Here is a 27,317-nt window from a genome sequence, read left to right as displayed (position 1 = left end):
CACTTTCAAGTCTAATAACTTTTGAAAGGATGATTCTTCTGCCTTGAAAGTTGGCATTCATCATGGGTAGAATGTGTTGATAGAACATGTTTAATATCAGCTTAATCTAATAATTCCTTCATTGTTGTTTCTCAGGTGGTTTACATCCTGTGTTTTATCCCTTTCATTGCACAGCTAGCACAGCTCGGTAAAGATTAAGCGCTTGAATAGACTCTGTAGTTCAGAGCCTATTTTCTCAGTTCGCACTTTCCAAGAGTGTGCACTTTCTTTCTAGTATTCAGATAAGGTAGTCCATTTGACATGAATTACACATCACTTTAAAGCTTAGAGTTTGATCTTTAAGAATCTGTCCTCCACTAAATATCCATATCTGGCGGCTTTTTGTTTGTTTTGTGATGCAGGGTCACATATTAACAATATATTTTAGCATTTACTGTTCATCTTTACAGTGTGTCCACTCAATCACTCCTTATGTTCACACAACATGTGCTATTACATTGGTAACAATATCTGATGACAATCCTGTTAATTAGAAATGTCCATTGCTGCGCAATGCGATTGTATTCCCCGGCACCAGCAGCAGCTTTTGCTTTATATTCACATTTGAGCGAAGGACAAAGATCCCCTCCCCTTCTTCAAACATAAAGGTGAATATTGTGAAGAATAGGCGCAGCTTCACAAAACAATATTTCTGTAAATAGATTGATCAGAGTATAATGCATCTGAATGCAAAATTCAAAAGTACTAGATCTGAAGATATGTCACCTGCATGCAGAGTGGCTACAGGATAGCCACCAATGTCCCAGTCACACAGTTGCGCAAACATTGCTCTGAGTCTGGTGTTGCATCATAAAAAGTGTAATTTTTAAATGGACTTTGGGATGCAATGCTGGATGTAGAGGATTGTTTGAGTAACGGTGTGATTGGGGCTTAAAATGTGATATTTGACCATTTATAAGGAACATCAGAGTAGCATCAACTAGAAATGTCCCTATGGCGACTGGTATGCCTCCGCCATAATGTATGATTTTCCTAATAGGTCTACAGTACGTCTTGACAATGTGCCATGACAGTTTCATCTAAATGGCAAAATATTATGTTGACATGTTATAATGTCTTGAATGTCCACTTTTTAATTGGATGAACGGCTACATTTTCTAAGAGAGCATTTTTTGGGGGGATTCAGGGACTTTTACTGAACTTTTGACCCTTTTATAAGTCTATGCATTGAGTAATTTTCAAGGTACAGAGAAAAAGTGTAATTTCTGTATTAAAAAGTAAATTGTTAGCATCTTGACCTGGCTTTAACCCTTGGCCTTTGAACCTTGACCGTTGACCCTATGACCTCAAAATTCCCAAGAGAATCACTGTCAGGCACAACATGCATATAGATTCATGATGATACCTTGAGCCACTTCCAAGATATGGAGGAAGTGAAATTTAGCACTTTTACTTGACCTTTTGACCTTTGACTTTTTTGGCCAAAAACTTCCCAGAGAATCTCTATTGGGTAATACATGTATACACAAAGTTTCAAGAAAAATCTGGCAGATATTGCATGAATATGATGGAAAAAGTGAAATTTAATGAGTTGACCTTGACCTTTGACCCCTGATCTTTGACCTCATGACCCCCAAATTCCCTAGATAATCACTATCAGTTAGTACATGTATATGTACTATGTTCCATGAAAATACCTTGAACCATTTCCAAGATATGGAGGAAAAAAGTAAATTTTATACATTTTTACTTGACCTTTTGACCTCATGACCCCAAACTCTCACTAGAAACTCTTTATTGGGTAATACATGTATACACAAAGTTTCACGAAAATACCATCAGGCATTTCATAGATATGGGGGAAATAGTGAAATTTTGAGCATTTGACCTTGACCTTTGACCATGAGCATCTGCACCCAAAAGTTGAAAGGCACAACTTCACCCCCTCATACACATACCTGTCAAGTTTTATTAGGATAATTCAAACAGTTTTTTAGTTATGCTGTCCAAAAAATTGATTACGGACGGACGGATGGAAGGACAGATGGACGACAGACGGACAGAACTTGGACGGACAACCCGAAAACATAATGCCTCCGGCGACACTTCGTGGCTGAGGCATAGAAACTGTGGAAGAGTAAACTATGATGTTCACTATAAATAATCTGGAAGAAGTCAGTTTAAAATGTGACTGTCAAGTGCATGCAAGACAGCAACCAATATGCGACAATTGACCTGTAAAAGATGGAACACTGGGGTAGCATCAGAATAAAACAAGGAAAAGTAGAAATTACGCGGTGCGTAATATATGTCCCCGCCGGAAGTAGCATTTTGTAACAAAATGTGCAATATAGGTAAAAAATCAAGGTCAAAGGTCAAAGAAGTCAAAGGTCAAAATTCTGTGTAGAAGTTTTGAAGCCCTCACCTAGTGCCATCACATAAAGCAAACGGAATTGAAATCGGGTTAGAAATGGCGAAGGAGTAGCATTTTGTAGCCAATGTACAATATAGGTCAAAAATCAAGGTCAAAGGTCAAAGAAGGCAAAGGTCAAAATTCTGTGTAGAAGTTTTGAAGCCCTCACCTAGTGCCATCATTAAAGCAAACGGAATCGAAATCGAGTTAGAAATGGCGAAGGAGTGGCATTTTGTAGCAAAATGTACAATATAGGTCAAAGGTCAAGGTCAAAGGTCACAACTGAAATTCTGTGTAGAAGTTTCAAAGCTCCCATGTAGTGCTATCATATAAAGTAAACAGAATCAAAATTGGCTCATAAATGACAGAAAAGTAGCAAATTGAACATTTTGATCACACACGGACGGACGCACGGACGGACGCACGGACGCACAGACACACACACGTACGGAGCCCGTTTCATAGTCCCCTGCTCGAACTCGTTCGGCGGGGACAACTAGAGATTGTAATTTGTCATTACTGACAAATTAAGGTGATCCGATTTTTTTAAATCAATAATTCGAGTCCTGATCGCAATAGGCATGACCATACAGGTTTCATCTGTGTTTAGAGACATTGGCCGTGTGATGTTTGGATTCTCATTTAGAAAAGGGAGTCATATCTGCCATCTTTGGTACCACATTCTGTATACACTAGATAACAAAGATACAGCAACAAATACATATGACCTTTGACCCACCTTTACACTCCCAAGATGGCATCTGAGGAAAAAGTGTTTATTTTGTGAAATGATTCTTGCGACATCGTCTATACGTGTGCAAAATGTGGGAAAGATAGGACAGGTATTCGCCAAGATACATGATGAAACATTTATGACCTTTGACCCTAATTTACATACCCAAGATGTTGTCCGATCAAGTAGTTGTTATTTTATGAAATAATGTAAGTGACATGAACTAAACATGTGCTAAGTATGGGGGTGATAGGGGCTGTTTTTCTTGATTTATTGCAAAGAAAGTTGCAGAAAGAAAGAAATATGTCAATACATCGAAGATAAGCTTTAATTTCAACCAAGTTTCTCGATGTGATTTCGACGTCGTATGAAAAAACGAAGGGCACTTCACGATGGTGCAAAGTCTCAGCTACAACATATTAAAATCTGGGAGAAATTCACCCAAGGGTAAGTGAGCTAGTGCTCGATAAAGACAGTCATGTCAATTTTCACATCTAGAAAAATTCCCTCCCATAGAGATAACACGTCATAACCAAGATAAAGAAAGAAGTACATATGACCTTTGACCCCACTTTGCACAGACAAGATGGCATCTGAGCAAAAAGTGTATATTTTGTGAAATGATCCTTGTAACATGGTCTTTGCGTGTGCAAAATATGGGAAAGATAAGACATGTATTCACCAAGATACAGGATGAAACATTTATGACCTTTGACCCTAATTTACATACCCAAGATGGTGTCTGATCAAGTAGTTGTTATTTTGTGAAATAATGTACATGACATGAACTAAACATGTGCAAAATATGGTGGTGATAGGGTATGTTTTTCTTGAGTTATTGCAAAGAAAGTTGCAGAAAGAAAGAAATATTTCAATACATCGAAGATAAGCTTTAATTTCAACCAAGTTTTTTGACGTAATGCCGACATCGTATGAAAAAACGGACGGCACATTAACGATAGCCCAAAGTCTTAGCTACAACATATTAAAATCTGGGAGAAATTCACTGAAGCATAAGTAAGCTAATGCTCGATAAAGATAGTTATGTCAATTTTCATTTCCAGAAAAACTGCACTCCCATAGAGATAACACATAAACTGGTCAAATTTGACAAGATGACATTTAATCCATTTTTACGCGGTGATGACGTCATCCAGTCAAATTTTTTTTACTAACATAATGAAAGAACATCAAATAAGCTACAACATACTGAAATCTTGGTGAAAATTGGCAAAGGATTAGTGAGATACGCTCGAATGAACTTGAAATCTGATGACGTCATTTTGAAAATTTACTTTTTTTACTTTTTTAAGAAATTTGATATCTTTTCATCATTTTTTCAGCATCGACAACCCATAAAATGACATGTACAACTCATCAGCTTTCAGAATATGTAAAGAAAATGGGGGTCACCGTCCATCCTGACGAGTAAAATCGGATTTAAAATTGGCGGTATTTTGGCATAGTTGCACTGTCTATCGCCATTGATGCGCGCGCAGAATTTCAACTTTGACGGGCCCATATGACGTCATATTGAGTCGGATTGACTTGAAACTTGGTAGAAATATTCCTTGACATTTCAGACATCCGATCAAAGTGAAGAAACGGGAAATTTCTATTGCATATGAGCTGTGCGTGCGTATATGCGCGCGCGCGCGTATGCGTCCGTCCGATTTTTTCAATTTTTCAAAAAATGCTCTAAATGGTCTGAAACGTGTGCAAAAAAATTTTTAGCTCGATTGGAGCATACCAATATTTCAACGCGCGCATACGCGCACGTTTTAAGGTATAGATGAATTGTTAGAATATGAGTAGAATGCGCTTGACTTAAAATATATGTGACGTAAATTTCATTGAAAAATTCCATTCCATTAATGAGAAATGATTGAGAATGTGTTTTCATATAATGACGTCAAAGTGATGTCACAGTCGACTGATCACTATGATTTTACTAGATCTGTCATCTTTGGGACACGATACATACATGGTGTAAGTTTGAATTTGATAGGCATAGCACTTTCTGAGCTAACCTCTGCACAACTTTTGGGGAGAAATAAAGAAAGAAGAAGAAGAAGAAAGAATCCGTACAGATACAGAAGGTGATCCGAGAGGATACTCGGATCACCTAATTAGGTAAAGTACATGTATGGTACTCCTTACAAATCTGAATGGAATTAACTGGAAAAAAAAAGTGATTGCCGGAGAGGAGGCAAGACAAAATTAAAATGTGATATTTGTCCCTGTAAAAAAAAAAAGAAAAAAAAGTGGATCAACGAGAGCATTACATCAAGTATAGACACGTCCCAAATCTTTTGACTTGTAGCTCATATCATGGCAGACCTTCATACCAAATTTGAATAAAATCCGTCAAGAAATGTAGCCTATAGAGGGCACACAAACCAGTGCCGTATATAAAGAGAGTCTGGCCAACTCGGTTTTTGGCTTACGTGTTTTGAAGCCTGTGATTGGTCAAAAGCTGGTCCCGTGATCTACAGGCGCCATGTCGTTACTGAAGTGAGCTCATACGCAATGCCCATTGTTAACTGCCCCTTATTTGGCTTGGTTATTTTGTTACGTCTGAGCGTACACGCTAATCCTGTGACGCGTAATACGCGCGGTAACGACATGGCGTCCAAATTAGCAGTTGGCCAGACTCTCTTAATATACGGCACTGACACAAACCATCCAACAACCTGACCTTTGACCCCATAAAGACGGAACACTGGGAGCAGCACATCCAAAATATATAGGCTTGTAGATTACATCATGATAAACCGCCATACCAATTTTGAACAAAATCTGTTAACAAATGTAGCCTATAGATGTCACACAAACCCTCCATCAACAATATGACCTTTGACCCTATAAAAGATGGAACAATGGGGGTGGCACATCCAAAATCTTGTGACTTGTAGCTCATATCATGGTAGACCTTCATACCAAATTTGAGCAAAATCCGTTATGAAATGTACTGTAAAGTTCGGCACTTTTTTTTCGTCAGAAAATATGAAAAATCGGGGGTGCGTCTTATACACAGGTACAGTCGAATCACAGAAAAAAATCTGTCACGAACACCCAATTTTATACAGACTTGGGGCTATGTACTCCCATCAAGGAACAACTGCAGAATACCACGCACGACGAGAGCATGTTATAAAAGTGAGCCAACGACCTACGATGTGAAGTGGAAAGGATTGAATAGCTGCCAACGAACCAATGATGTCCAACGATGCATCTATGACGTCACTGCCTGCCCTGTAAATACGATAACGATGCCTCCGATGTGCATAATTTGTGGCCAACGCACCAACGGCATTAAATTTTTGGCCAACGCACCAACGATGCCAATTGTGTGAAATTACCGCCAACACACCAACGATCCGATAAGAAATTTATATGGCCAACGCAACGATGTGAAATTTGTGGCCAACGCACCAATGATGCCAACGACATTAAATTTATGGCCAACGCACCAACGATGCCAACTATGTGAAATTTATATCCTGGCCAACGTACCAACAATATACAATTTGTGGCCAACGCACAAACGATGCCAACGATATTAAATTTATGGCCAACGCATCAACGATGCCAACTATGTGAAATTTATACGGCCAACGTACCAACGATGTACAATTTGTGGCCAACGCACCAACGATGCCAACAATATTAAATTTATGGCCAATGCACCAACGATGCCAACGATATGAAATTTATACAGCCAACGCACCAACGATGCCAACGATGTACAACTTGTGGCCAATTAACGCACCAACGATGCCAACGATGTGAAATTTATACAAGCAACGCACCAACGATATTAAATTTATGGCCAACACACCAATGACGATGTCAATGATTTGAAATCTATACGGCCAAACGCACTAGCGATGCTAATGATCCGATGTGAAATTCATATGGCCAATGCACCAACGATGCCACAATGTACAATTTGTGGCCAACGCACCAACGATGCCACATGTGAAATTTATACGTCCAACGCACCGATATGCCAACGATCCAATGTGAAATTTATATGGCAACTTTCCATTATAAGATACAAACTGTGAACGATCCAATAAATAATTGTTAAACCATGTCAACTCAGGACCACTGACACCATTATCTTCTAGTTGTTCTAGTATTTAGCTGTCACTTGTGAAACTGTTTCAAAACATAACCAGTTTCGTACAAAACAAATAATGACAAATTGTTAACATTGAATTGGTAATACCCTTCCAATTATCTCAGTTTGCTTCATCAGTTTGCCCCTTGACCATTCAACACTTTTGGGGTTTGTGCCATAATATTTCAAATATCATTTCAGCTTCTTGCCAATCATGTGAAACTGTAATCTCACATTATCAAGATAACTAAGCTAGAGGCCTATTAAGAGAATAATACATTGCAGTTGATTTATAGGGCCTGTTCTAACTTCTACATAACAATGTTGTATATATATTGTGACAGTCATGGAAAACAGTAATTGTGATGTGATTTGTTTTTTAATTACAGTATTATTGAAAAAATGTTGATGGAAACGAATCTGTATGTCCTATCATAGACCTATGAAGATGAATCTAATCGACAATTTAAGGAAGTTTCTACCACCACAGACCGACCTCAGACCTTTTCTAGTTTTGACTGTTTTTCAGGCAATTGAAGCGTTACGTGCGTAAAACGAAAATCTTAGAAGGTCCATAAATGGATAAGAGTCTAAGAGTCTATGCCACAGGGAACCACGTATCCCTAGGACTCCAAGGTCTGCATCACCCTAGAACACCAGGGTCCACGTCACCCTAGGACATCAAGGTCTGCGCATCATCCTAGGACACTGGGGTCCACGTCACCCTAGGACACTGGGGTCCACGTCACCCTAGGACACCGGGGTCCGCGTTACCATAACACTAACCTTGACCCTAACCCTAGGACACCGGGGTCCGTGTCACCCTAGGACACCGGGGTCTGCGCTACTGTAACACTAACCCTGACCCTAACCCTTAAAGAGGACACCGGGTCGGCGTCACCCTATGACACCAGGGTCCGCGTCACCCTAGGACACCGGGGTCCACGTTACCATAACACTAACCCTGACCCCAACCCTAGGACACAGGGTCCTCGTCACCCTATGACACCAGGACAGCGTTACCCTAGGACACCGGGGTCCGCGTTACCCTAACACTAACCCTGACCCTAACCCTAGGACACCGGGTCCGCGTCACCCTATGACACCGGGGTCCGCGTCAACCTAGGACACCGGGATCCGCATCATCCTAGGACACCAGCCAGGGTCCGCGTAACCCTAGGACACCAGGGTCCACGTCACCCTAGGACACCGGGGTCCGTGTCACCCTACGACACCGGTGTCTGCATTACCCTAACACTAACCCTTACCCTAACCCTGACCCTAACCCATGGACATCAGGTCCGCGTCACCCTAGGACACACCTGGGTCCATGTCACTCTAGGACACCAGAGTCCATGTAACCATAGGACTGTGGGATCAACGTTACTGTAACACTAACCCTAATCATAAGCTGCAGTGTTGATATAACCATGGAAATATATATATATATTTTTTTACATCCTGACCGTAAACCTGTACATCTTGACTACTAGCATTTTTAATGTTGATTTGCATTTTGGTCATGGCGAGTCATCTAATAATTGTGGCGAGTTGAATAAGGGACTGATATTTCTGTCAAATCTAGAAAAATCCAATAATACTGAGTCTGTGATCCTTGCGTTTGCGTTGCTTGCGAGCTTACCAACGATCATCCCGGCTCGTGCCGTGGGACCGGGGTTATGCAGGTATTATACTCTAGCCAGATCGTTGGCGTTGGCTGACCAACGATCATAATTATGGAGTCGCATTGCGTTGGCGTTGGCTGACCAACAATCATAATTATGTAGTCGCATTAGATTATTGCGTTGGCGTTGGCTGCGAGCAGACCAACGATTACACCGTCCATGGGATGGGGGGTATATGTAACTGTACTCTCGCCTATAATAGCAATCTAGCCAAATCGTTGGTGTTGGCTGACCAACGATCACATGAACGAAGAAGTCGCGTTATGTTGGTGTTGGCTGCAAGCTGACCAATGATTATACCGTGGGCGTGGGGCCGGGGGTATGTACTCTCACCAGCTAGCCAGATCGTTGGCGTTGGCTGACCAACGTTCATATAAAGTATTGGTGGGGTATTCTGCAATTAAGCCCAATTCGCCAAAGATGTAGCTAGTACATGTGGTATGGGTGGCTTGCACCCGTAGCCGTAGCGGAAGCACATTGTAGGTCGTTGGCTGCCAACGAGGTAAACCATATCGTAGATCCGTTGGCTCGCCAACGAGGTAAACCACATCGTAGGTCGTTGGCTCACCAACATGTCCAACGATGTAGTACAGCAGTCTTTATGGTAGGTGGCATGCAAACATACATTACGGGAAGTACATCGTAGGCCGTTGGCTCGCCAACTAGGTAATTCACATCGTAAGTCGTTGGCTCGCCAGGTAAAGGGAAGCACATCGTAGATCGTTGGCTCGCCAACGATGTGGTAGTATATTTTGTGGAAGGTATTGTGCAGTAGTCTTTATGGTAGGTCGCATGCACACATATGTTACGGAAAGTACATCGTAGGCTGTTGGCTCGCCAACTAGGTAATTCACATCGTAGGTCGTTGGCTTGCCAGGGAAGCACATTGTAGATCGTTGGAAGGCCAACGATGTAGTAGTATATTTTGTGCGGGGTATTCTGCAGTTAAGCCCCCATTGATGTCCGCAGGGTAAGCAATCATTACAACTTACCGATAAACGAGCGATGTATGAATCTGGATACAATACAACAGCTGTAAATACGGGATGTATCATTAATGTTAAAACTTAATCGGCCTAACAATGTATCAATCTGGCCATAGGCAACAGCTGTAAATACGCGATGTATCATCAGTAAAGCCTACCGATGTCTATCAGCTTACCAAGCTACCAACAGCCAACATAGTAGCTGTAAATACGGGATGCACAGGTATCATTAGGGCAATTCCATGGGAATGTGGACATGGCACTAAAATTTCAAGTTTATCATATTGCAAAAGAATTATATCAATCGGTCAAATATTTCCAGAGAAACAGCTACAAATGTAGAGGACAATTTTTCAGTCATCCAAATTGCTAAAATGCATGCTTAACTTAATATATATTTTTTTTAATAGAAAAATTCTGCTAGCACTTCAATTGATTTATTTCAAAGAAGCAAATTGGTTCCACTTCAGTCTCCCATGAGGAAATTTTTATGCCACCTTCAAAAATTTTTCATCACCACATGAAAGTTCAGCCCTTGAGCCATGTAACGCGAGTTACCGAAACAAGAAATATTTTTCATTCTGAAGGAAGCAGTGGAGGTGATTTGTTGGGAATTATAATTTTCTAAATTCATCACACTCTGATACTGTACACAGGATATTGACTTGAATAAACACTGTTATCACATTAAACAAGGCAAGTGCCAAATTGTGTCTCGCCCATTCGCGTACAAGGAACTAATATTTTTTATAACTCCCAGAAGTTCATTGACCTGCTTATGACCTTTGACCTTGTGATGACCTTTAACTCCCCAAGGGACATCTACTGTTCAAGTTTGGTCACAAACGGATATAGTGATCAAAAGTTATGAGCCACAATCAAAACGCGCCCTAAAAACATAACATTGGGCCCTAAAAGTTTGTGATTGTATAATACTACATGCCTGTAGCATCAAGGCCACTGATCACATGCCACATTGAAGAGTCTAGTCAGGCTTTCACCACGTGTGTACATATACATCCAGTGGTGAATGAGAACATGAAATTTATCTTCTTAATTTCCTGCATCAGTATTACAGAATTGTTATTACAGCATGCTATAAAGCAGCAAGTGTTGGTTCTAATTCTTATTCGGTGGTCTACTGAAGTTGACGCCTGTCCGGAGATCAGGAGGTTGCGGGTTTGAATCCTGCTCGAGTATGTATGCCCATGATTTTTTATCATGGCTACTACTAAAACACTGATCAATTCAGCGCTTATTTACGTTGCTGTAGGGCAATTTGTCAATCAGTTGCAATGAAAACATCTCAACGGAAGAATTTCATGAATTTGAATAATTACGCAGTACCCGCTGCATGCTATAAGGATTTGAACCAACACTTGCTGTTGAGCGAAAGCTCGGTGGTCTAATGGAGGTGATGCCTGTCCGGTGATCAGGAGGTCTTAGGTTCAAATACTGCTCGAGTATGTTCTCCCACGACTTTTTTGATCATGGCTACTACTTAAACACTGATCAATTCAGTGCTTATTTACGTCGTCGTAGGGTAATAAGCTAGTTCATAATTACACTGTAGCTCATACATTGGTACAAATGACCTTTCTTTTTTCTCAGTTGGTTCGGCACTTCACTCGTTTTCAAAGCGGCATTATGCATAAGCTTGCCCCACATAATTTATGAAATTCATGCTCAAAAAAAAAAAAAAATTAAATTCCGTTTAGATCAGGGGATCAGAATACTCCCATCATTTTATAATTTAGCAGGCATCCATTTCATTGTTTTGTATTGAATGTAGTAATAGCTTATTTCCTATTATTTTGCGAAATACCATTTTTGATATCAGGTGGATGTGCTGTCAAGCATCATTTAGATAAGGATCGCATGAATAAGCATTACATCACAGATACTTAAAATCTCAGTGAATTTACAAACTAAAATGCCTGTTAGTACAAATTGAAAGGCGAAACATATAGCGAGTACTGTATACAAGTCTTGCATTTTGTGTCTTCCATTCTTTGCCAAAGTCCGATGAATACCATGAAAAGAAAGTTTAAAAGGAAACGAAAAATAGAGCAAATACATGCTGCATTCTAGGGAAATTCTGAGCTGAAATAATATGTATGACACACACAATATTTGCGTAGAAATTTGAGTTTTTTTTTAATAGATTTTAGGTCCGAAAGTAGGGGTGCGTCTTATACTCAGAACTTTACGATAGCCTCTAAAGCGCATAAAAAACAATCCACCAGCAATATGACATCCAAAATCTTCTGACTTGTTAACGCAAAAATGAAATGAGGTTTGTTTTCCGATAGTTCGCTTACCCGAAAATTGGCAAAATAAATGTTATTCCTATAAAGTTCGTGAATCCAAAAATGAAATAAGAGAGGCCTATCTAGCCTACCTAATTCCAAATATTCATCAGTATGTCTCTACTCTGCTTCTCAAAATGCAGGGAAAAAATGTAACTGTAATTGTGGTGATAAAAAGGCAAAAAGTTTAAGCTACAAGTCCATTTTTCTTCATATATGCTATAGCATTACAAACTGACTGAGTGTGAGAAGCATAATCATGAGACAATTTATAGACCCAACATGAAGCTGTCAGGCCTACATCAGCACTTGTTTCTGATACGTACTGTATGTGCAGCATGGAGACGGGCGACACAACGACTGTATAAAGGACATGTGCCTATGGCGGGATTTCACAAAGTTAGGGCAGTAGCTGCAATAGAACAGACGTGAAAGCAGTCTTTGATACATTGTTTGAAGTGTCCTGCAACATCAGAACAGGATCTTGACAGACGATTGTCATTAATTCACTCAACTTACTTTGAACCCTTGCCTACAGAATGGGTTCCTCAGGCCCTACTTAGGATCTGGTCCCACTGGTGTTAAGGCAGATTTGCATATGAATTGCGCACAAAATTGGTTTATATTTGATAAACATCCGCAAACAAAATTTTGTGCGGCTAAAAAATCCTGGCAACAGAAAATTGTGTCTCTGCGGATAAATGCGGAAGTGTGCGGACGTTGGCCGACTCATACAAGCATGTTTTACGAATATTGCGAATGTTTAGTGAATATGAACCAATTTTGTGCGCAATTGCGCAAATCTCCCTAAACGCCAGTAGGACTGGGCCGTAAAGGGCTGATTAACGGAGCATGCAAGCGATTTGCAAAGGATACGAATGGCAGAATCCAACATTCGGAAAAGTTTTTCTCCAAATGTGTTCCGACAATGAAGCCGAAAACCATTCTTAGGCAGTTTGTGCGATGTTCTCACGATGTATGTGCGAATGTATTGGTACTTTCTAAAGGCATCTTAGTTTCCATTGACAACAACATGGGAGGAGAATGGAAGTGATCAATGCCCTTGGTAAAAGAGGCTTTTTGTAATACAAAGGCATGTCTTTTTCTTTTTTTCTGTTTGCTATTGTTGGTGCATTAAAAAATTGGGCAAAACTACAATGCGGTCGACACATAACGTACCAACTCATTCACACAGCGGCACGGACACAAACGCACTAAAGTTTACATTCTGGCTGTTGTGTTGCTTGGAATCATTAATGATAGACCAGTCCTGTGATTGGTTAATTGTCTTACATACCCATGCCGTCACGCTTTAAATTTATATAATAAATGCCGTCGCTAGGTAGAACTGCTGTATTGTTTTGTGTGGGGAAAGAAACAGATTGTGAGCTTGGACGTAACCTGAACTTTGGAGAGCAATTTTCTGTTTTTTTTCAAGAAAGTGACTGACATCATTAGCATAGTGATTCCTTTTTCAACCCTTTGAACCCTGAATCATTTGTGTATTTCATGAGCTATACCCTGAATTATTTGACATACTTTGCATATTTGACTTATGTCAAAAATATGTCAAAATAAAAGTCAATAGATGTAGGAATTTGAACAAATCAAAATCACATAAATTTTCTAGTAGTCTGCTCTATAAAGTATAACACATAAAAATAAAATAATGATTATCATATTTGAAGGAATGTGCTGACAAGGTAGAATAAGAAGACTTCTTTCTTCTGACTAACATTTTTTTCTGTGCCTCGCTGTGACTATCACCATCTTGGCTGTGACTACTTGCTCCATCAGCACACTATGATCCCCCCCCCCCATTTGCATCAGGCTGGGAGGTGCTTACGAACTGCTAAATCCACTAACATACCTGCTGCAACTCATCCCTCGTATCAATTTTGTCCTCAAAATCACTACCTTGACAATATTCAGAGTCATCAATGTCTTCCGTGGATTCTCCTAGTATTCACTTGCAAGAGCCTCCTTGGCTGTGCATGTTTTTCTTGCCATTTTCCCCGCATTTTTACACTTTTTCTCCAATCAAAATGCACCAAAACTACACCTGCAATGCACAAGTTGCATAGATTGCTGTAACTGATCATCTGATCGAAAATGGGGTCATGCAGGAGGTCATATCGAGCTGAAAAGAAGTCACATGACATGAGGCCGGTAAACTGGCCTTTCGAGTTATTTCACTTTCTTGGCGTGGCCGGAAACCTGGCCATTTCGGTTAAATAGAGATGTGGAATTGGGTTGTATCATATATCATTGTAAAGCGAAGAGTCTGTAGAATTCACATACAGGCATAAATAAAATTTCATTTTTTTGCGATTGACTCATGTAGACGAGGCACATCACATATCTCGTTTTCTGATGACATGGCTGCTGGATCTAATCCATTCTCTTGCAAGGTCTTGCTGGAATTTAATCGCACCAACTCTCAGAAGTTGACTAAACAAGAATGAAATTACTGCACAATCAACGAAAGGTGAGCGAATTGATTATTGAGGAATGACTGTTACTACAATACATTTAGGCAGTCAAACTGCAACACATCCCTTCTTCATAGCAGAAATATCAGTCATTCCCTAATTCTTGGATGGAATTGTTTCACCAAGCACAATGGGCATGAATCACGAGTCCCCTACCTTCTCTATGCCTGAAGTGACCAGCCCCCTTGCAGTTTGAAACATGTACCAAATACTGCTTCACTGCAATGTAGCTCTCATTGGACCAGCCACCATACCAGCAAAGAGCGATATGCATGTACAAGGAAGAATCCTTACTCTGCAACCTGACGTACTCCTTCAAGACTATGATGGAATGTTTACATCAACTCTTTAAGAAAACGTTAATATAGCTGGTGCAAGATCATTGTCAAGGCCACAAGGAATTATCCTTGCTAGATTACACCACCCATTCTCAGAAGCAATCATATTCCAGCTAATGCTTCTCTTGTAAAGTTCCATTCTACACCACAGGTAACTTTAAAGAGGAATACAAGATTGCTGATGGTGTTGTCGCTAGCACCATCAGTGTATGGTAGCATAGGCTCTCGACTAGCAGGGTTATGCTTTCATCTGATTTGACCAAGGAACAGAATGCCAAGGCTGAGCATCTATTGCAGTCGTCTTTCAATACCTTTGTTCATCTTCAGAGGACATCTGCAAAACAGATATCATAAAACATCACATTTCAACTAGCACAGACGAACCAGTACATCAAAGGGCTTACTGCACTAATGCCTCCGGTAACACTTTGTGGCAGACGCATGATAAGTTACTTGAGCAAGGGGTAATTGTAAATGACCAAAACTGACTCTTGGTAAACATACATTCAACTTGATAACAATGCGTCCTTGTGGGTGAACAATTGAATACAACATACATTCTTTTAACCCGATCTCTGTCATGGGCCGATTTAATGGCCAAAAGCCTGCAACGCCATTGCTCTGGCTGATTCAGTCAGCCCTATTTTGCTTGACAGATTACTCAAAATGCTTTGGTGCTACCACTCTATAAACTCATTTGAGATTGGTTGACGGTGTAAGGAAACTAAATCTAGTGTCAAACAAGCTTCCCCACCAATAAAAAAAGCCTTCTCAAAGTCCAAGAAGCTGTGGTGGCCCCGCCCATATTTATTTGCATTCAGACCGCAATGTGTTGTGTACAGTTTTGCCACAAGCTTCTTGTGTGGAGAACTTACAGGAATCTGTGTATGTGGGACTGTTATAAAGATTGCCGCGTGCGATAAAAAGTCATACACACAGGTCAGTTTCTGCCTATTTTATGTTATTCAAAATAGTAAAATATGATAAAAACATTCAAGAAAGGGATTTCAACATTTTCAAATTCTGTGAAGGGGTATAGTTGCAGTAATATTGGCCTCATAAATATCTGTAGAATGGATGAGTACTACACATTCAGTGCAGCAGTTGTAACTGTTCATTCAGCACTAATAGTCCAGGCTAGGCTCCATAGAAAGTGCACCTAACCTTGTTTTTTGATATATACAATGTTTTTTGATGGTTTCTTGTCAATTCGAGGGTGCTGATTCCAAATCCCATTGATGCCACTCGCGTAACCTTGAGCATTTTCGGCACAATGCAAAAATCCAAAATGGCCGCCAGATATGCTAATTTGGCCATGATAATCCCAGTTATTTCAATTTTATGACAAATTATTCCATCAAAGTTTTTAAAATTTTTGTTCCTTGAGTAATTCTACTTGCACATGCAAGAAATTTTTCATTTGAAGAGGTACATTTAGTATTTTAAGCTTATTTTCAATTCAAAATGGCCGCCACTCCTATACTCATGTACTACATGAATGGCAAAAATATGCATAAAAATAGAAGACGAATTTCCAGTCACATACCTACGCTTTTATCAAGTTTTGCATGTGCAATGCAAATCTGATGAGTGCCACTAGCAAAACAAGCAAAAAAAGCAAACAAACAGAAAGTTTATTGTTTTTAGGCTTATTATATTCTTCTTAATACAAAACTTCAAAATGGACACCACTCATATACCCCTGCACAATATGAACGGCAGAGCTTGTGAAATAAACAAATTTTCTTTTTTTTCTGTCACTCAGGTACACTGTTTACCAATTTGTGTGCTGATTATAAATCAGAAGGTTGTTACTAATAAAGGCTGTTTTATTTTTTGATGCAAACATCCAAATTTGCTACCTCAACCTGAAATTTTGGAAAAATCCACCAAAACTTGAATTGACGCCAACATCAAGATCGTTTATCAGGAATTATTAGATATGAACATTTGATGCTTACTTGCCTTGAGATGTTCAACATCAAAATATTCATTCTGATTTACTGAATTAAAAGGCTGAATCCTAGATGAAGACACAAATGAAATTTCCAATTAACTGTCCTGTTCTACATTATCTAAAAGCGATATTATACAAACTTTTCAGTCCCCTCATCCGAGAAAGAACATGAGGCAGGGGAAAGTGGAAAAAGGGACCACCTCACTTCCTGTTGTCAAATCTCTGAAATGAAAACAATGCCCCAAAGTTTTTAATGTTAACCCAGATGAACATGGTAGATGAATTTTACCACGGTTTTTTTTTTCGGAGTGAATGTGTTTGAGTATAGGCCTAAGCATGATGTCGAGGGAGACTCTGAGATCTGTACAGTGCTGCCTTATTCTGAAAGCAGTGTTATAACAACTTCACACTGCTTGTCTTTAATCTTCAGCATTTGAAGATTCAGGATTGCTCTCGGTAACCAGACCAGCTGTGTTAGGACTCTGAATGATGGCCTCCTTAATGGTGGCTGTAAATTAACTCCACTAGAGGTCTTTTTAACATATATGTGGTGACATTACATTCACTTCACGTAGGAAGTTTGCAGATGATCTTGCCTTTACGTCTCAGGGTTAAAGTCCTTGGATGACATGAGCCGAGTACTGACCCATCTCAAGACAATAGTGGAGTACTTCATCTTCTGGAGACTTTGCCCCAACCAAACACGATAGCATGGGGGGGGGGGCATTTCATGAAGCATTTTGTCAGACAAATTTGTCTGACAAATTTGCTCTCAGCCAATCAGATGCAAGGATTTAATAGCTTATAACAGTTTGTAAAAAAGAAAAGATCTGACAAAACACTTCATGAAATGCCCCCTTGAACAACCTGCCATCAATGCGCCTGAAATCCCACAAGCCTATAGATTTCCCTACTGTAACTTGAAAGCTTTGACCCCAAAACAGGTTGGTGCAGATGCTGGTCTGATGTCATCTCTGATACTACCCAAGTTACCGACAACACTATCTCTGGCCTGGCAACAAAGCCACAGGGCTTCAACGGGTGGTGATCAAGCAAGTCTTCATGTCTTCATCCTGTTTCTATGGCAAATAATCGCCCTCTGACCCCTGAGGAAGTGCTGAACATCACCAGATGTGGTTGCAAATAAAACAATTGCAGGACTAATATGCATCTTTAGCCTGAGAATTCTGCAAACTTGGGGCTGATGTCGCCTGCTGCTAAACATACCATTAAATTAAGGGTTCTTTAAAGACAATAAAAATGACAGTTTTAGTTTTAAGACAACACTGAATGAGATCATGATGTCAAAGTGTATACATGTATTATCAACACCTGATGGGAACTGTGAGAGAACTGAAAGAGGTATCTCACATTGCTACTTGGTTGATGTTAAATGAATAGTTTGTACGGTATTGCATTATATGACAGTTTCGTTTATGCCCTCAACAGTTTTTGTTGTTGTTTTAATTCAAGAAGAAAATCAGGTTTGCTCGATAATATCAAGGCGGCACTTCTAAATTAAATCATATCAAAGTGATGGAGGTTATAATGATCCATTTTGAACTCGCCTCAGGACTGCTCCCTCCCCCCCCCCCCCCCAACTCCTTGCTGGAAAAAAAAAAATCTACAATGTAAAGGGCTTTTAGTTGTGCCATTAATGTCCGATGTGTTTTTGTCTGCAACCATGTATCTCTGCACTTACTGTATAGGATTTTTCTGTACTTTGTTAATATGGTTTTAGGGGAATGCATATTACAAGCTTTGTTTTCTAGCTTCCCCTCCATTTTCAACATTATTTGATAAATACGATGTATCTAGGCTCCTTGATATATTGTGTTAGTATTTCATGTTTATATTCAACCGGCATGTAGACTATGATGGTATATTCATTCCTTGCGAGACGTTAGTGAACTTATATTGTTGAGACTTTTGTTGAGACAAAATGAAATATATAAGAAATTGTGTTCAACATTGTAAGGTTTATGAATATTAAATGCTCATAATGTAGTAATTCCCCTATATATTGTAAGTGACACCCAACATATTGCACATACAACACTTTATGATAGCGTAGGTACGGGACTGGAAATACAGTAAATTTGTTCTATATTCCATGCATATGTTTTGCCATTCATATAGTACATAAGCATAGGAATGGCGGCCATTTTGAATACAAAAATGAGCTTTAATGCTAAATGAACCTATATGAAATGAAAATTCGCTTGCAAATACAGATGGAGTAACTCTAGGAACAATAATGTACAAAGTTTGGTGGAATAGTTGGTCATAATATAATGCACATTATTGTGTTTATCACGGCCGAATTAGCATATCTGGCGGTCATTTTGGATTTTTGCATTTTGCCGAAAATGCTCAAGGTTACGCAAGTGGCATCAATCGGATTTGGAATCAGCACCCTCGAACTGACAAGAAACCATCAAAAAACATTGTATATATAAAAAAACAAGGTTGGGTGCCTTCTAGCCTGGACTATAATAGCAGTGCAATGGGTCTCTAGTTAGCCAGGGCCAGTGGGGCAGGTGTAAGGAGCAATAGGGTCGCAGTAGCCTCCTGCCTGTCGCCTGGAAGCTACACAGTCTCGAAGTTGGGGTATGTTTGACTGTTAATCATTATTACAAAAGAAACCGTCACTATATGAAACTTCAGTTCAATGCAGGTTGATCATGAAGAAAATGACTACAGTACAATAGTTCAATTTGTTTCAATGAGGATAGTGCAAAAAGTTGTAGACTACAATGTAGCATACTCAACTGAAATGGATACTCTGAAGACTGAATATTTTCAATAACAATTTTTACCCTTAGATTATCATAACATTATGGCAATACATTGTATTATAGGACATGAATATGGAGTCAAAAGGGGCCCGAACTTTCATTCCTAGCAGAGTCTTCGTCGGAGGCAAAATGACAAACAGGCAGGGAAAGCAATCATATGTAAGGACTACACACAACAAGAACAGTGTCATGGGAGGGCTATGGACACAGAACAAAGAAAACAATAGGGGAGGGTACACCATAGGAGGTCATGGGCAAGGAGCCCATCAGGTAAAGGAAGGGGGATCAAAGCAGGAGGGTGATTGCTTTCCCTGCCTATTTGTCATTTTGCCTCTGACGAAATTTCTGCTAGGATCGAAAGCTCAGGCCCCTTTTGACTCCATTTTACTCCATTAGCTCGCAACTACTGCATAAGCAGTTTTCAGCAGCTTTTTTTTTTTGCTACACTTAGGGCATGAAAAATCTGAATTTAAAGTAAAAAGCACAATTCAATTTATTTTTTTTTCAGCTTGACTAGATACACACATGCCTTATCTACTTTCAGGCCAACATGTCACTCATTAAATCAGAAATTGCACAAAATGTGTGAAATCTAGGTTGGAATTGAAACAAACTTTTGTTCATAAAATGAAAAGTACTAATGCTATTGCTGAAAAATATCATGTCATCTGAAAGCTGAATAAATTCTCAACAACATTTGTGAGACTTTTTCATGATACAAGAGGAAGCTTTGTGTGAAAAAATGGGGTGGAAACATGTAGAAGTACGTCTGCAAAGATAATTATGTGACATAAGATGGCTTCCTACTAAAAATTTAAGGGCGTCCTCACTCAGATTATTACGTTAAATGGAAGTTGAGACTATAAGCTTTCAAATGATGTATAACATGACACATTAATGTCAAAAGCAACATTCAGAAATGGCCATCAACAATCTTGTGTCTGTGCACTGCAAAATGTCTGAGAAGTCTGGCTTCACCTTATATGTGACAGAAATAGGGTTTAGGAAAGTGAACTGCTGTGACATTTGGGAATGACAGTCCCACAAACAAAACAGTGTATCTGTCTGTGGGAGTCCTTCCTCCAAATAGACATGTTTTATGCCAATACATTCACTTTTTGCTATTACATTGGTAAATGAAATTATCTCAGCATTTCTATGTGACGTATACTTACTTGAGCATGACTTACCTCTTGAGAGGAGGTACAGCCACCGATGATCATTACATGGCGATCATCGATCACAACCTGCACCAAAGACAGAATGGTTTTTCAAGAGTTTCTCTAGATAACGTTAACATATTATTGTTGCCAGCATTGATATAGGATGAATTAGCTAACTTCACATTGAGTTGCTCTGCTTATAATATAAGAATTACTCTAATATATATTTGGATTCTGTAAATGCAGAAAGAAGAGTCATGCACATTGGTGAAATTTGAGGAAAATTGGACAATCTGTTAAAAAGTTACTTTAAAGTTTGGGTAGATCCATGTGTCATCATTGTTGAATGTATATTTGGAGTAAATTCCCCTTAGATACAGTGGAATTTGGGGATATCATAATAATCACGCTTCTATTTGCTTTCGATGTGCACATTCCTTTACTTTTAAAGTATAGTTGACAAAATGAATTCTTGATCCTCACACAATTGGATGTCAATACAGGTAGAGATTACTCCTTGACAATTCAATATCAAAGAACGTGGCAAAATCAAAAGTAATCTTGTATCTTTTCAGAATTGCCTCCTCATGATGTTTTGATTTTATTTCAGATCCGATTGAGAAGTTCACTGTTGATTAAGCCTAATACAAATGGGGGGGGGGGGGGGGGGGAGGGTACAGGGCCGCCTGCAAGTCACAGTCACAGTAGTTTGAGAGCGACTTTGCATGCTCCAGTTGAGTGTAGTTTGATTGCGCTCACATCAGGACAAATCCACGACATATGGGGAACAGATGCCCCAAATGATCTTTGTTTCTAACACCTTACGTTTTCAAAAGATACTTGAGTTGAAGGCTTAAGAATCAGCATGTGACAAAGTTGGTGATGCGCATATCATTGGCATAATTTAGTTTATGAAAGGAGTTATAAACCTGGAGATTCTCCTGCCTGGATCCCCGAACAATGGCATGGAGACTCTGATCACTTGGACATGCATACTGTATACGCGGTTATTTTCGCGAGGGTTTTATTTTCGCAAATTTCGCGAGCTTCGGGCTGATCGCGAAATTAAAAACACATGAAAATATTACCCCGTCATACCTTATGAACAAATCGATGACAAAATGCATCCAACACTGGCCAGACCAACACGGCTGTTACACCGGCCAGTACGTACACACACTCCTACTAGTACGGACGGTATGGGGCTGCGGACTGTAGCATTTAGGATCACGACAGAGTAGAATCGCGGACAAATATCAACTTGATATCAAAAAATTTCTCCAATTTGAAGACTTACCAGTAAAGTTAAAGTATTGACAACAGGGTTTGTGCAACGTTTGGTTCTGCCAATAGTCCCTTTCTGTTCGAATTGATGACTTAATGTGACTCGGTCGAGAGGAACCTGGGAGAGCTTGAGAGCCACGCTAAATTGACAGCCAGCGCATGTGCACACATCACATGCGCACAAATTTACAGATTTCTGTGTGAGTATGCGCTGGCCGTCAATTCAGTGTAGCTCTCCCAGGTTCCTCTGGACCGAGTCACATTAAGTCATCAATTCGAACAGAAAGGGACTATCGGCAGGACCAAACATTGCATGAACCCTGTTTTCAATACTTCATCTTTATAGTACATGGGCCAGGTCAGATATTGGTACCACCAAAAGGGACAAAACCTTTGTGGTGCCATTTTGTTTGTTAGACATATATAAGTGTGTCAAACTATGATAGCAATTCCAAATGAGTAGCTTAGTCATGAAAAATGTAGTCTTTAATCAATGCATTTTGGGCTTTAATAATCAAGCCTGTGCGTCTGAATCGAGACTATACGCAAAACAATAAAGCACGGTCTCTATGGAGCTCACTGTTTTGAACGCGGTATATCTCTGTGGAGTGATAGTCTACGTTCAAGGCAGTCGAGGCTATATCCACAGGCTGTTCTACATGGTACCTCTCTTTATGTAGGAAAAAGTGTATGGAATGGGAGACGTTACTGCACAACGATATTTTCTTACTATTTATTGCCATTCATTTTCTCCATAAAAACACCCATGGAAATTGATTTTTACGATAAATTGCTACATTCCACTGTGCATCTTTTCATATCTTATGCCGAACAAAAAATAACAATTGTTTTCATACAGTTTTACAGCCAATTCAAGGGTTACATCTGGCTAAGTGACTATCAATGAATATTTAAGATATAGCCTAATAAAGGCTAACAGAATGATTATGATAAGATAAGTGATAATGAATTTTCCTGTTTGAAAGAACAGTGAAAGTTGGAATTCTGGAGTAATCACAACAAAGATGGCAGTTCAAAATGACAAGATTATACAGAGCGGAAGATAGTACAATTAAGCAATTCTATTTGTTCCTCGGTATCTAGGGCCTACTTGGATTTTTTTCTTTATACCTTGTGTCAGAGGGGATCGTTTGTAACTTCCTTGTTCGAGACTTATGAAACTCCACCAAAATGCAATTGCTCTGAAAATTCTGACAAATACTCTGCAACAAACACTAATTTGCTCCGTCGACATAGCTCTATCTGCATTTGCAGACATTTGCTACTCCCCAGCTATAGACCGAGGCTTAGTGACTTGTTAGAGTTACATGGCGGTGACCTAACAAAAACAAAACAGAAGAATAAAGCCGCCCAAAACCTTCTGGTTTGGATTATAACGCCCATAATATACATCTGCGTGCCTATTTAGTGTTTGCTCATTATTTTTTTTAATTGATATTAATGTTCATTTTTCGTATATCTTTTGGTATGATTATCATGGCACTATCTATCCTATATCATGTCACTTTATCCTTTTCCATTACGTGTCGAAGTAAATTTGCTCTATAAAGTGTTTCGTATATTTTAGTAACATTAACTCACCCGTTTGGCAGAATTATTAGCATTAAGAAGGATGTCTTGCTATCTCTCGTTGCGCGCTTTGCTGAATATGACGTAGATATCTCGCTATTGGCGAGTTGGTACTTGGGGTTGTTTGTTGAGGTGCCTTATATAGGTCACTGATATCGAAATGTTAGTGATGATAGTGGCTCTGCTTAGTTGGAGAAGTACAGAGTTATTTGATTACGAATATTATAGTAATCATGATTTTTTTTTTTTTTAAGGTGACAGATACAATTTTGCCTTTCATATTGTCCTTGAATGCCGTTTTTTAATTCTTTTCCCCTAAATATTTCACACAATGTTGATCGCATTGTTGAATAACAACTCTAAGAATACAATCGCTCTCGTGTGTGGAATGGGGGATGCCCTCGCATTTGATTATATGAAAGTGGAGGAATTGAATATTATCCCCAAAATAGCAAAAAATTTGGAGAGGGAGGTGCTCCGCTGATGATGAAAATTAAATTTTCTTCACCATAAGTTTCTTGATATCTTGTCTGATCACCTTCAAATTTGATGTCGTTTCCTAAAACTTATTATGCATAAAATTATATGTTGTATAAGATGATATGTTTAATTTGTGTTAAAGTATTTGGTTACCATGGCAACAGCCTAAACATAAGCAAGTTCTGTTTCACATTTTGACCCAGTTTTAGTTTCTTGTTATCTATTATCTTATGTGTGACTGACAAATTTTCTGCAGACTTTGTTTGAGTGTTCTTTACATGACAGCTGCAATTATTGTTTTTGTTTTCAAGCTGATATACTGTTGGAGTAAACAAAAAAGGGGAAAAAAAAATCATTTTCGGAACAGCCTGTGTATTAAACCTGCGCTTACAGAGTTGAAACTTCCTCATTATAATGTATTCAAATTATTCATACTTTAAAATATATATATTTTAAAGGAAGTATTCAATTATTTTTGAAATAGCTACAGCGCCCTCTTATGTTTTGTCTTGTTTTTTCTGTGGTAAACACCATTTTGTTAAGATTTGGACCTGTAAATTAATGCTCTGAAAAGGTCAAAATGAAGTTCAAATGTGTCTTAATATGTCTACATAGAAATCAACATCAAAAACTAGTTGCATTTTTGCCTTAACTGCCCGACATATGTCTTGAAATTGGTTAATTGAATATTATTTCATGGGATTCTCTTTATTTTCTTTGTATTTTGACGTATTGCTCCCTCTTTGTGGTTTCCAAGAAAAGTTTTGATGGTGCCATTTTGTAAGGTATGTCTTGTTTTACATTTGTGCCACATTTCAGAGCAATCAATAGAAAAATATTGAAATTATAGAGGGAGCGGATTGTGCCCTCAATGGTTTATGGAGCTTAAAACAGGTATTTGGGGTTATGAGGGTTAACGGCTGATACTGAGACTAAGCTACTTCTCTGGAATTGCTATCATAGCAAAATATCATCTACAGATACATACCATTTCAAAATGCATAAGCAGAATTTGTCCCTTTAAGTGGTACCAATATCGTAAAAATCTGGTCTTGGCCCATGGACTATTACCAGTAAGTCTTCAAATTGAAAATATTTTCGATTTCAAGTTGATATTTGCTCCGCGATATTCCCCTGTCATGATCCTGAATGCTACAGTCCGCGGCCCCATTATACGCTATGCGTACGGGGCTGCTGGTCGCAGTTACGTGCTACGTTTGCCTGCGCGAACGAACACCGGCTCGATGTGGTTGGGTGAGGCCAAGGGATGCATGTAAAACTTTTGCTAGCGCTAGCGCAGCTCTGAAAATTTGTCATCTACATCTATATTTGTTGCAACATTTGGTAGGTACTTGTGAATGCCGTGTGTGAGTGTCTCACTGCAAGTTCCCGTAATTGTTCATTTTATAAATCTTCTACTGTGTCTTTCTATTGTCATGTTTGGGAAGTCACAACGCAAATGGAAAAACGTTCCGAGTACGTTGGCAAGTGTTTGAACATGTTTCTCGGGCTTGGCAGTAGACCCTACTACTAACGTTACTAGTATCAATCGCGAATTTAACAACACGCGAAAATGCCACTGATACCGCGATTCGCGAAAATATCTGTACGCGAAAATATTGGTGTATACAGTATTACAAGTGTGAAATGTGACATCCCATGTGGCGAAGTCTAATGACGACGCGATTTTTACTTTTTTTCTGCCACTACATGAGACATTTTCACTTTTGTGAACCATCCATTGGTAGCTGGGTGGACAAGAAAGTAGCTACACATACTACGGTTTCCACAATATCCAGAAGATAGGCTGCTTACAAGAAAACAGAATTTTCACCACTGACCTCTCTTTCACTTCCTATTTATGAACTGCTGCTAATACAAAGTATGGAGTTTTTGCATGGTTTCTGTGAAATATGCCACTCACAACGCTCATTATATCTCGGTGAAAAAGTCTCATTTGTGGCATTTTAGTTGAAATTCATCTGTTTTGTATTGAACATTACAAAGTCTTCAATGGAGGGGGATCCCCTCCCGTACCTCCCCCCCCCCCCCCCCCCCCCCCCCCCCCCCCCCGCATTCCACATAAGAACCATGTCTACCTTGAAGGTTGTTGATTACCATGACCCACATGTCTGATCTTCTACATGTTTTATGCTGGAATAGAAGCCAGATTTCTTGTCTCTGTTGAATGAGGGTATGTCACATGTGACAATTTGTTAGCAGTTTTGCTAGTCTTTCTTATTTATCACCTTAATTTCTTTACACATCTGCTGGTTCAGGACAGTAAGTCTCTGTCTTCATGCTGCTTACTTCCTTGTGTTACAATCATTTTGGCCAAGTAAACAAAACCAACATGATTAGGCTTAACCTAATTGCTGAAGAATACTACATTGCTCACCTGTTCATGGCCATATCTTTCACATGGTTTATCATGACTCCTCGTCTCCACCTCTCTCCATGACATTTCCCGCAGATCCAGGACCCACACGCTATTTGACCTGCAAAAATACAACACAACGAGAAAGACGTCTCTATGTAGAGGTCACCACTTTTAATATGTCTTTGTTCCCTCATGATTGTCATTTCGTCTTTGATTCATCTGAAGAAATTATTGCCTCCATGATAAATACAGTACCTGATAGTAGAAAATGCAACAAGAGATGTGAGGGTCTTGTGCTCACCCGAGTATCACTAGTTCACCTTCCACGCATTCACTTGGCAACCTGAGAACATTGTAAACTTGGGAGGGGGTGGGGGCAGCTTTGAGGGTTTTTATGGGGGCATTGTGTCCATTTGCAGATTCCATCACACTGGTAAAGTACCTGCCAATTACACTATATCTAGAAAATTGAACAATGCAGTTTAAAAACAAGGGGGGGGGGGGGAGGGGGTGTGTCTCGCGCTCACCCGAGTATCCTAAGTTCACTTCACTTTCGATGCATTTTTGCAGACTACTATATAAG

The 27,317-nt window shown here is 39.4% G+C and overlaps 1 protein-coding gene across 2 annotated transcripts in view; it reads right to left on the bottom strand.

The window, feature by feature from the left end:
• Positions 1 to 27,317, bottom strand: part of LOC139731801 (uncharacterized) — a 98,694-nt gene that overhangs the window by 21,234 nt on the left and 50,143 nt on the right. The window contains exons 4-5 of one of the 2 annotated variants that reach the window (XM_071642676.1): positions 26,753 to 26,852; positions 21,013 to 21,084 (exon numbers count right to left, since the gene is read on the bottom strand). In XM_071642676.1, coding sequence (XP_071498777.1) covers positions 21,013 to 21,084; positions 26,753 to 26,852 — 172 coding nt within the window. The remainder of the gene's footprint in view (positions 1 to 21,012; positions 21,085 to 26,752; positions 26,853 to 27,317) is intronic. The other variant, XM_071642677.1, reaches the window with a different exon arrangement.

Source organism: Diadema antillarum, unplaced genomic scaffold (assembly GCF_040938485.1).
Source record: "Diadema antillarum isolate AM-2024a unplaced genomic scaffold, OU_Dant_1.0 seq00000385_RagTag, whole genome shotgun sequence".
NCBI classification, from domain to species: Eukaryota; Metazoa; Echinodermata; class Echinoidea; order Diadematoida; family Diadematidae; genus Diadema; species Diadema antillarum.
The sequence above is the reverse complement of the archived record's forward strand: the minus strand, read 5'-3'. Positions and strand labels throughout refer to the sequence as shown.